Here is a 12,541-nt window from a genome sequence, read left to right on the forward strand (position 1 = left end):
AGTCTGGTGCCAAGGTTGAACCCACTGTTTTTTGACCCCAGAAAATTGTTACCAAGCTGTTAATCGCTTTTGTCAATGATAGATTTTGTAGAAAAGATTTTGATTTATATGAATACATATTCTCTAAAAAAATGAAGCATTAAAGCTACCTGCCTTCAATATGTAAATCTATTCTTTATAAATGGATTTACAGCTTAAGTTAATACACATAACATACTGAGGAAATCTTTTTGTACTTCTTTTCAATTATTAGGTTTAATCAGGATTTTAAAAAAAGAGAGATGGAGAAACAGACAGTGCAAGCTAAAGAATTGAACATTGTTTCGTGTTGTGAAGCATCTTTTGAAATACTGTCATTTTATCTAGCAGTCATTTCCACAGCTCCAACTGAACCTTATTGCGATTTAAGATAGATTAGGTTACAAATGCCATCTTTAACTTCTTTGAGGTAACAGCCTCAAATTCAGCAAGTGTTCTCTGCTACTTTATACAATGCATGGTCACTGTGGTTGGAATTGGAACTTGCATACTTTCAAAACACTTTTTTTGGAAAATGTACAAGCTGTCTTGCTGTTTTCAGGAATATTACGCAGACCAGATGTATGTTCTCTTCCATGGTACAACTACTGATGGCTTTCACAATGAATTCTATATATAACTGTTTTCTTTTTTGTTAATAAGGTGATACTCACAGTTCTTGAAGCTTACTTAGAGTTCTGATAGCAACAGGAAATTCTTCCAGGTCATTATAATTCAAGTCTCTGGTAAAATTAACAAAAGAAAAATGTTATTAGTAACATTTTGTTAGGTGTCATCGTTGCATTTTATGAACTTTTTTGAACTGATATAACAGAACAGCAGTGATGTGTACTATTGAATAGTGTACTGCCAATTCAGTTGTGCAACATGCCCTAATTGTTATGCAGGAGACATCACACAGGGTAGCATGATGATAAAGCAGGTAAGACACATTGTCTTTACAGCACCATAAGTCACCCCCAAAATTGTGCGTCATCTCATTGTTTCAACTAATTTATTCAATTTTTTATGGAATATAAATTTTTGTAGATAATACATTATTTTCAACATTAAACATTACAGTGTCACCATTTTATAATCCCAAGGTTGTGAAACTCAAGATTTCCTCTGTTATAACACTTTCTGACAACAAATTTAAAGTTAATATGATATGAAGCAATATTATTAGCCTTTTGTATAAAAATTCTCCCTGTACCATGTTACAAAAGCCTCAATGCATTTAAATTAAACGATCAGAATTAAAATAACAATAAAAATAGGACTTGCATATACATTGTTAGTAATGTCAGATTGTATAGTTGTAACCTTTTTGACTAGAACTCAGCAAGGTAATTATCAAATGTAAATGGGGAATGATAATCGACTAGAACTAAAGTTCTTTGTGCATTGAACCCCAGAGAATTGACAGAATCTTTTCAACATGGAGTTTTAAAAGGTGGCTTGATTTTGCAGAAACATGTCAATAGTTACCATTTTGCAACAAAACAGCACAACAAAGACATGAAATAATGTTTACGGAGAAAGAACATTTTAGGAATTAATTGTGCTACTGCAAATTTTATTAAAATAAACTCCCAATTAATAAAACATTATTTTACTAGAATTATTCAAATTTTTTGTTCAATCAAGATTTTCAAAAGCATTTGAAAAAATAGCAACTAATAAGACTGTGCAATTGTTTAAATGCATTTATCTATAATTCACCATTTTCTTCCTACTCTCTAATGCTCCCCTGCTTCACCAGCATTGATTCTTCCCTTGTTTCATGAAGGCATTAACTCATGCTAGGATATTATTGATCGAATGCCCTGTGCTCTCCAATTTCTAATTTCAATATCTACTTCTCCTGTGCATGTCTTGGCATTAAGCTCCAATATGGGTGCTGGGGAGTTTGTGGAGAATCAGCCAAAAACCCTGCAAGGCCTTATTTGAATATTGCTGGGCTGACTCCTGCTGGCAACCTGTGACATTCAAAAGTGCACTAACATTGCATTCTACCCAATGCAAGAAGGCCATATTGATTGTGCCAAGTTGGGGCACAGTCTGTTGATCAGAGCTGGAAGCTGGGTGTTGATCCAGTTTATAAATTAGAATTAGAGGATAACAAAGTTCTCTGGCTTTAGGGGTAGGTTGTGAGTAATCTTGCTTAAAATCAAAGCCTGAGCATCATGAATTATTTCATCAGAGCCCAGTCATGTACTTCTTATTATTTGCACATGGTTACTGAGTTGGGAAATCGAGAAAGAAACTACGTGTGCACTTTTCTGACATTTTACAGGAAATGTGGGGGCAAGTGTGTTAGGTGTCAATTAGGTTGCCATCCCCATTGATGAGAATGTTCGCTCAATTGTATCCCAACTAGCCCATTGAGCGCTGGCAGGTGAACTTGGTTGGGTTTCTTGGTGTAGGCAGAGGCCTGGACAATGGCATCCTGGGTCGTCAGAACAAAAAACAAAGAACAAAGAAAATTTACAGCCCAGGAACAGGTCCTTCAGCTCTCTAAGCCTGAGCCAATCCAAATCCAATGTCTAAACCTGTTGCCCAATTCCTAAACATCTGTATCCCTCTGCTCCCTACCTACTCATGCATCTGTCCAGATGCATCTTAAATGAATCAACCGTGCCTGCCTCTACTACCTCTGCTGGCAACGTGTTCCAGGCACCTACCACCCTCTGTGTAAAGTACTTGCCGTGTGTATCCCCTTTAAATTTTTCACCTCTCACCTTGAAAGCGTGACCTCTCGTTATTGAATCCTTCACCCTGGGAAAAAGCTTATCTCTCTACCCTGTCTATACCCTTCATGATTTTGTAGACCACAATCAGGGCCCCCTCAATCTCCTTTTTCCTAATGAAAACAATCCTAACCTACTCAACCTCTCTTCATAGCTAGCACCTTCCATATCAGGCAATATCCTTGTAAACCTTCTCTGCACCCTCTCCAAAGTGTGCACATCCTTTTGGTAATGTGGCGACCAGAACTGTACACAGTATTCTAAATGTGGCCGAACCAATGTCTTGTACAATTTTAACATGACCTCGTCCGATGAAAGCAAGCATACCATGTGCCTTCTTGACCACTCTATCCACCTGTGCAGCAACCTTCAGGGTACAATGGACCTGCGCTCCCGGATCTCTCTGCCCATCAACTTTTCCCTAAGCTCTTCCATTTACTGTATGATTTGCTCTAGAATTAGGCTTCCCAAAATGTATCACCTCACATTTGCCTGGATTGAACTCCATCTGCTACTGCTCTGCCAGTCTATCTATATTCACCTGTATTCTCTGACAGTCCCTTATTCTTTCTGCTACTCCACCAATCTTCGTGCCATCTGCAAACTTGCTCATCATACCAACAGTGCCTTCTTCCAGATCATTTATGTATATCACAAACAAAAGTGGTCCCAGCACTGATCCCTGTTGAACACCACTGGTTACCTTTCTCCATTTCGAGAAACTCACTTCAACTACTACTCTCTGTCTCCTGTTGCTCAACCAGTTCTTTATCCACCTAGCTACAACATGCTGCACACTATGTGACTTCACTTTCTCCATTAGTTTACCATGGGTTTACCATCAACAGCCGGCAATTTCTGGATCCTAAAGATTGGTGGTTGAGGCCTACTCATTAGGGGATCCAGTGGTGAGAAGATAAGTAACATTTATACTCTTCTTGTGGGGTGATTGTCGCACAGAGAGGTTGCTCAAGGGGATTGAAGACAAGTGCAGGAGACCATTAGAGGGAAATCTCGCCCTTGGAGCCTCATTTTTAACCAGACATATCTTCTAAACTATGAAAAAGGAAATATAATATGGGAAATCTCTTTAATCATGTCCTGATATGTCAACTATGCAACAGCAATGATCATTCCACAATTTTCCCTGATGTATTGCCAACACTTGTGGGTTACTTACGAGCCCACCCTGTAGTGTGTTGAAAGTTTTCAAATGAATTTCAGACTCATTGCATTAATTCTCACACTAATTTACTCAACGATCCTGCCGCCGCCACCTTCTGAGGCAGAGAATACTGACAGAATAAAACCTTCTCTCTGCCCGAAAAGTGTGAGGCCTAATTTAGAAGCAATGCCTTCTAAATTTAGACTCATTCACAAGGGGAAACATCCTTTCCACATCCACCCTGTCAAATCCATCTTGGATCCTATGCAGTTTAATAATTCACCCTCTTCTTTCGGAATTCCAGCCTGCCCAGCCTCTCTTATAGACAATGCATTCTTTCCAGATAGCAACTTAGTAAACCTCCTTTAAACTGCCTTCAATGCATTTTGATCTTTCCTTTAAAAGGAGACCAAAACTGCACAAAGTATTCCGAATATGGTCTCACCAGTGCCCTCTATAACTGCAGTATTAACATCCTTTACTTTTGTGTCAGGTTTTCTTGTGATAAAGGGTAACATCCAATTCAGCCCACTTGATTATCTGTACCTGCATATAAACATTTTGTGATTCATGCCCTAGATTATCCATATCCCTCTGCACATCAGAATTCCCCAGACCTTCTCCATTTAAGTATTACTATGCTCTTTTATTTTTCCTGTCAAAGTTATCAACGTTATAGATTTCCACATTGTCTGCCAGATTTTTGCCCATTCACTCAACCGCTCATGTAATTCTTTATATCTTCCTCACAACACATTTTCCTAGTTGCCTTGGTTCCCCTTGTGAATTTTGCTGCTATGCCTTTTTTCCCTTCATCTGAGCCATTGTGTAAATTGAGGATGTCCAAACACAGCCCTGCATGACTATAGGCTGGGGCTACTTTTCCTGGAGCGTTGGGGTGACCTTATAGAGATTTATAAAATCATGAGGGACATGGATAGGATAAACAGATAAGGTCTTTTCCCTGGGTTGGGGGAGTCCAGAACTACAGGGCATAGGTTTAGTGTGAGAGGGGAAAGATATAATAGGGAAATAAGGGGCAACTTTTTCACGCAGAGGGTTGTGCATTATGGAATGAGCTGCCAGAGGAAGTGGTGGAGGCTGGTACAATTACAGCATTTAAAAGACATCTGAATGGATGTATGAATAGGAAGGGTTTGGAAGAATATAAGCCAAGTGCTGGCAAATGGGACTAGTTTAGGTTAGGATATCTGGTCGGCATAGGCGAGTCGGACGGAAGGATCTGTTTCCACGCTGTACCTCTCTATGACTCTATGACTGTACTTGTTACATCCTGCCAATCAAAGACCCCACTATGCGTGCTTTTTACTTCCAGCTGCCAGCCAGTCATCTATCCATACTAATGTGTTACCTTGTGCACTACAGAGTTTTTATATTCCATAATAGACTTTGACAAATTATCATATCAAATGCCTTCTGAAAATTCAATTACAATAAGTCTACAGGCTCTCCTTTATCCACACATGTTATTACTTCAAAGAACTTGAGTGAATTTTTTAAACATGATTCTTTTTGACAAAATAATGCTGACTCTTCCTCATTTTAATTATGTTCCTCTCTCCCTCCTACCTCCTGATTTAATAACTATTATTGGAATGAATTTTGATTCCTCAATAATGAAAACAAAAGCAGAGTATTTATTTATTTTGTTTGTCATTTATTTGCCATTAACTCACCATTCTCATTCTCTGGAGGATAAACATTCACTTTTTTTTTCCTTTTAAAACCTGTAGAAAGTCTTGTTTTCTGTTTTTACATGTCTAACTAGCTTTCTCTTGTGCTCTAATTTCTTCCTCTTGTTTGACCTATTTATCATTCTCAACCAATCATCTCAGCTGCCACTCACATTTGCATACCTTTCCTCTCCCTTGCAACTGAATGTAAAATTCAATAATATTGTTGTTGCTGCTACCCAGGGATGTCTTTTTTTTAAAAATGAGATCATTAATTATTCTTGTCAAACTACACAATGTCAAGTCTGATATAACCTGCTCTCTGGTCAAATCTAGAACATGTTGCTCTAAGAGATTATTTCAAATGCATTCTATGAACTCTTCATCCAGGCTGCTTTTGCCAATCTGATTACAATTATAGCCGTCCCCTTATCACAAGCATCCAATATTTGTCCTACCTATAACCTGGGCATTTCTCCTTTGATGCTCAGAACAATCTTCAAATGTAGGCTCTTAATCTCTGCTACTATTGATCTAACGGCTTATAATTGCTTGTACCAAATCTCACAGGATGTGCTCTAAGGATTTTGCATAGGAAATGATAAGCATATTGAACAGGATATGTGATAAGATATTTGTTCAGTTAAACAACTTTCTGTAATGGTAGAGTATCCAACAATTGAATGCTGCTCTCTTCTCATTTTGTTTTACATAAAACAATACTCTCCTCGCTGCAAATGTTCTAAAGACACAATAACATTTATTTTTAGCATGGAACACAAACTAATGTCAAAATAGCGATTTACAAACCAGAAGGAAAATGTGGAATTTAACAATATCTCTGTAAAGATTAGAAAATTTCCAAGTATTGTGTTGGCTGGCAAAAGTAGATTTTCAATGTCAGTGATGTAATTTACAATTCAGCCACCCAAATAGTTTCTAGTTGATTCATTTCAAATTTCTAAGTTACTTGCATATAGATTTGTGTTAACCAGCTAATCAATGACTTCCAATTAATGGTTTAATATATCAAGCAATTCTATAAGCACATCAGCAAACTGAGATCCGATGTAGTTAGCCGATGGACTAGCCAGGCTTTCAGTCTTATAAAAAATGGGCAGCAGAATTCTGGATAGTCTTAATACATTGACATGGGAGTTTGGAGTGGAGTGGAAAATGTTTGAACATTTGGGTATTTCAGAAAACTCTTTCTCAGAGATGTCTGGTATTCTAGTTGTGCAATGGAATGATGGTCTTCAATTCCTGTAGATATGCAAAATAACCAATACTGGATGAGTTTTAAATACATCATACACTTTCACAACTAGACATATATCTATAAAGGGAATCCATCCAGTCCTTAAAGATGTAGTGGGTTTGCTAGATATCAGATGGGAGACATTGTTGCATTCTCCTGTGCATGGAGTTGCACAATAACGGTGGGTTTAAACAGTTATTTGTTTGTATAGAACTTCAATATTGCTGAAATAACAATGCATCTGTCAAAACTTTTTGCCTTGCCCTCATCAAGACAATTTGCAAGAAAATCAATTCAAATGGAAATTCAACATTCATACTGGATGAGAGGCTGGGCTACAGTTTTCAATGTACAGTGCCCATAATTACACTCATCTTCCTAGTGTTTATCTCACAAGGTTTTGACTTCTGAGTGTCTTAATGCATTTATATGATGAAATGTGACACCACTGCAAATATTTCATTATCAGACCGAAATTGTTTAACTCTCAGGTGTGATATTATTCTGATGACAGCAGAGTGCATGTTTTTAATAGTATGCCTCAAGTTACATATATTTTCCCTGGACTATCAAATTTAATAATTAAATAGCCTTTCAGGCTATCAAGAAAGAGACAAAAGTTGACGCTACCCTTGGGCTACGCATATTGATTTTTGCCTGCAATGGCTTTAAATAGCTAGCTTTCTCTTGGAGTAAAAATGCTTGCAGAACAATTTATATCTCTGGGTAAATTAGCTGAAGTTTACAATAGTGAGAATGATGGTGCAAGCACTACATTGGTGCATTGTTTTCAATGAATCCATTATTTCATTGTTTTAAATCCTAATCATTCAGATATGTAATTATCGGCCATAATCACTGAAACATCAAAGCTTTTATTTAAAAATCAGTACTCTAAACTTTTTTTAATCTCTTAGTGGTGCAGTATTTGCCATAGATAGAGTCGTACACATTGGACAACAGATGCTTTTAACAACATTTTGTCGTATTTGCCAAATTCACTACTAGTATGATAATCCTATTGCAACAGAGGTGAGTCATAGTTGAAAGTTAGTGCCAGTTACTTTGAATTCTTTATTGTACATATTTAGTGACTCTGGTCATACAAAGTCTAAGGTGTGATTTATATCTGAATTTATAGAGCCATGTACAAAGTTACAATATATAGCTTGGTATTCATTAAAAGCAGGGTTAACTCTTAAATAATTTAACTCCACAGAAATGTCAGTCTGTTAAAGATAACAGACAAAACAAATGGTGAATTGATAATGATTTGATAGGTATTTCACACTATTTATACGCCTATGTGTACATTTAAGCCAATAAGATAGTTTTTTAACTACCTCAGCCAAATGGGAATGTGATCGCAGCACTCGAAAAATTACAATTCAATTTACCACCTATTTTTCACTGCCACTATTTCATCATGGATCTTCAAAACAGTGGCTCAGCACTCACATTCAAAGAGGGATTACAAGGAAACATAGGACAACGGTATAATTTTCAGGTAGCTATAAGCAAGAGCCCCGCCTGTGCATTTCCCATTGGCACTAATGAATAGAATAGTCTATCGGGAGAATAGTACTTTTCATTTGGAATAATGCATCTCTTAATGCCACAGAAATCTATCTGCTTGCTGACAGCCCTCTGTTCTCCCACTCTATATGATTGCCTGACAATCCCCCCACCATAAATCCTTACTTTTGGTTCAGCCCTCTTTCACAGCTGCCAGGTTCTGTCTCGCTCGTCACCACAATAAGTACAAGTTCTGCTCCACCAACCTGCCCTGCATACTCAAACAAGAGCTAACCATAAAAATGACTTGAGGCCCTTGGTGAGATCATCACAGCACCCATAATCACACTACCCACCAATGCTCAGATTTAAAATTGGCAAGGAATTGTTTTAAAACAATTCTTCCTCACAGTTCTGACCTGCTGGTACATGAACACGGGAATTTTCCAAAATGTCACAAATGTACCAAGAGTCCGGATAATGAATATTTGCAGACTATTTGACTGAAGGTGAATGTTATAGTTCAGACTATTTTGAAATCACCCGATAAAACAATGTCAAGCAGACACACTTTTGGTGGGTCTTTTGATAGTGATGTGAAGGCAGAAATTTTGCCTGATTTGTTTCTACACCTTCCCAAGGATATGGTGGAAAATTTAGCTACGAGAGGAAACCACACCCATTCCCCATCAGCACCACCACCACCATCTTCAACCCATGACAACAACATGAGGTCCTGAAATGGTTTTAATTGAATAATTAAGAGCTTTAATTGGCCTCACAATAACTGAGATATTCAGTATCTCAGTTTTAAATAGGATGAGTCATGAACACAACAGGCCCTCCATCCCATGACTTATGTCCAATTAAATGGATATCCACCTAATTCCTAGCCTGCCCCCAGGTGTGGGAAGTGGTGTCAAATGCCAAATGTTAGCTCTGGGGAAAACGCACTGCAAAGGCTTAGGAAGAGTCTGAAAAGGTCTTTTAACGTAATCTATGGAGCTGTCCAGGAAAGGTGTCAATCTTATGTGGAACATGTGCCAGCATCCTTGGATTCCCATGGGAACAACTGTTCTTACAGCTGTACTGCTGTAGATTCTTGACATGCTTGGCATAAAATTTGGACAACAATGAAGGACCCACACACTTCAGGGATATCCATTCTCCCATGCCTGGGCAAAAGAGGGCACTCAAATTAAGGATATACATTTCAAGTACTATAGAGTTCATTCTCCTCAGATCCATTCCTCATTTCTTTACAAGGACAGTAGAAGTTATTTAGGAAGCATCAAGTACAGCAGCTACTAATATTGTCTCCAGGCCAGCACTTTATACCCTCACTCAACTGGTGCATCATTTGACCAATATGTTAAAATCAATCTGCTAATTTTATTAGGGAATCAAACTAGCGTAGCAAATTAGGAGTGAGACATGACATGCAAGTGTAACACAAGGGGAAAGCGCTTTTATACACAGACTAGTCATAGAGAGGGAGACAAACATTACTTTACGGCATCTTCAGATTGGGCCAGGCATTTATCATGTTTTTTGAGGAACCGAGTTGCTAGTTTCTATAAATTGCAGCAAGAATCCCATGTACCTCAGCCACTGCCAGAACATATCAATAAATGTGAAAGACATGTGAAGTCAAGCCAAATAACTCACTGCCAACATGCATTTTGAAATTTTCAGCTAGTAGGTGAAGGGTTTATCCCTCAATTATCGGGCTCTGACTGTTATGCACTATTACTGTGCTAATGTAATTGCTTTTGACTACAAACTAATGCAAAACTTGGGACTCCAATAAATTCTTAAGCTGGGATATACGAGATTCCTTTTTGCAGAACTCATCTGACATCACCCAGAACTTAAAACTAAATGCACTGTACCAAGTCATGTCTTAAAAATGACTCAATGATGTAGTAGACTTCTTCAAACATTTTTTAAAATTTTGAGACAGATGTAAAACAAGAATGCAACTTCACAAGATGCAGCTTTTTAAAACTGCCATGATGTAGAGCTCTACAATTGCTGCCAAGGTCAGAAACATTTTCTTCGATCATGACAGAGTTGAGTTATCCATATAAAGGTTTTCTCACGTGGTAACTTGGACATTTTCAAAAGATGTGACATTCTTAAGAACAGTTGTGTCTGCTGGCTTTACTGGAAAGGATTAAGATCTGTATAATAACAGCAGTCTTTAATAGGCTAGAGTTTTTGATGACAGAACCATTATTTAGTAGTCATTGAGAGGACCAGGCAATTTAAGAACTTTTGTAATCATCCTCACCAAATCTCACAGTTACCCAAGTCCCTAGTACATAAAGGGCTTTCACAGTCATTAATGCTTCCTTTGCAGTCTGTTCTTTATTTTTCACCCTTAATCAGCAATTATTGAGTGCTCCTGTAGTTTGTTTCCATCTTTTAATTTTATAACAGTATTTTAATCAAGGGTTCTGTGCTTATAATTATAGATGATTACAAATGATGGTGCCAGAATCCTACCTTACTTCTCAACAAGAAGGAGTGAGTTTATTTTCATATTTGAACTGCTTCTATTTTTGCTTTTCCAAAGATATGTTTTTTTCCCCCTAGGTATGAAAGAAACATGCTGCAGCTCTGTATTTCCGTTTCAAAGTATTTGTGCACAATTCATCTACCCAGCCTATTACAAAATGTTTAGAACACTGGTTATATCTGAGATTTTAAAATTCATTTTCCATTCTCCTACAAGTAATTTTCCACATATTTGGGCTAACTATCCATTGTAACTACTGGCACATCAACAGCTGAAACATATCCACATACCTTTGATCATCATGAAGAAAAATGGCAAGGCATTAAACGTATTGTAATTTATCATCTGCTTTTTTTGTTGTTGACGTTATTGTGCTAAAAGTCGTGCCAGATCTAGTACATAACATCAATGGGTTTTTTTTATAAATTTAATTGTGGATTAAGAAAGGCAACAGTGAAAGATCTAAAATCATATAGGAATTCTGGTCAAAGACTCGTTTGGAATTTGACATGTTCTAAGGTCTGTAAACCATCAAGTAAGTACTTGATTTATTTAATATAAGAAAAGCATGCTTAGATCATTGCATGAAAACATTGCTTGCTTTGCCAAAAAGATACTGACTTATTAAGTATGCAAAGATAAGTTTCTCAGTAAAGGGAAAATTACCTGACTGCATATTCAGCTTGTCACCCAGAAAATGACACTGGAAGTTTTGGCTTGATTTTGCCACCTTTAATTGAGATGGTGGTAGATACCATCAGAGATAAGCTTTACAAGTAAAGTCTCTAAGATTTAAGTTATATGGGATGAGGTTGTTAGTGATGGTACTCCTTGAGCAGGTGTGGCCATGGAGTACCTGAACAAGAGGGTCTCCCCAACACACATTGGCAGAAAAGCTGTCAAGTTTTATTCTCTGTCCCACATGGTGTGCTGTTCCCTCATCACTGGTAGAATACCAGTGGTTGAGGGAGTCCTTAAGAGATCATTAGTTGGCCACTTAAAAGTCTCAGTTGGCCCCTGGGCAATAAGGTCATTTTGACTTAATTTCTGGGAGGTAACAGTCAGTCCGAATTTGACTTTTCTTCCTAATTCTATGCATAGCACAGCTCTCAGCCCATGTCCTGGCAGTGGTTTGTGGGGGCAGATTTACATTGCACCTATTGTGTGCAAACACTTGCATCCAATCGCAAGAAGGAGATGGATACCCACCAGCAACTGTTCAGAGAAAGGTGATCGGGGTGACTCCAGGCTTCAAGCAACTAACATGCAAAAATTCAAGCAACTAAATTTCTCTATGCTGAAGAAAAACAGAGTTTGCAGGGAGACCTATGTGATACAGATCTTCAAAATTTAGAAAAAAGTACTAATCAATTTAAGTTTGGGCAATGAGCTCTATGTTCGGGAATAGCAGTGCAAAGTACACTTGATCTCCCTGGAGAATCAAGGTGAGAATTACTGTTCCCTGGCACCAGAATGCACCATGGAACAGATTAATGAAAAGAACCATAAGGAGAGGTGGCAGCCTGATGGCTTTATTACGGGTAGTCAATCCAGAGAGTCAGGCAATGTTCTGGGAACCTTGATTTGATGGTAGATGGTGGAATTTGAATTCAATAA

General features: G+C 37.8%; 1 protein-coding gene across 3 annotated transcripts in view; it reads right to left on the minus strand.

The window, feature by feature from the left end:
* The window catches only part of lgr6 (leucine-rich repeat containing G protein-coupled receptor 6), a 257,272-nt gene that overhangs the window by 31,099 nt on the left and 213,632 nt on the right, over positions 1–12,541 (minus strand). For all 3 annotated transcript variants that reach the window (XM_043716816.2, XM_087973621.1, XM_087973620.1), the window contains exon 7: positions 693–761. In XM_043716816.2, coding sequence (XP_043572751.1) covers positions 693–761 — 69 coding nt within the window. The remainder of the gene's footprint in view (positions 1–692; positions 762–12,541) is intronic.

Source organism: Chiloscyllium plagiosum, unplaced genomic scaffold, assembly GCF_037043375.1.
Source record: "Chiloscyllium plagiosum isolate Xiang-an unplaced genomic scaffold, Cpla_swu_hap1 HiC_scaffold_26, whole genome shotgun sequence".
NCBI lineage: Eukaryota > Metazoa > Chordata > Chondrichthyes > Orectolobiformes > Hemiscylliidae > Chiloscyllium > Chiloscyllium plagiosum.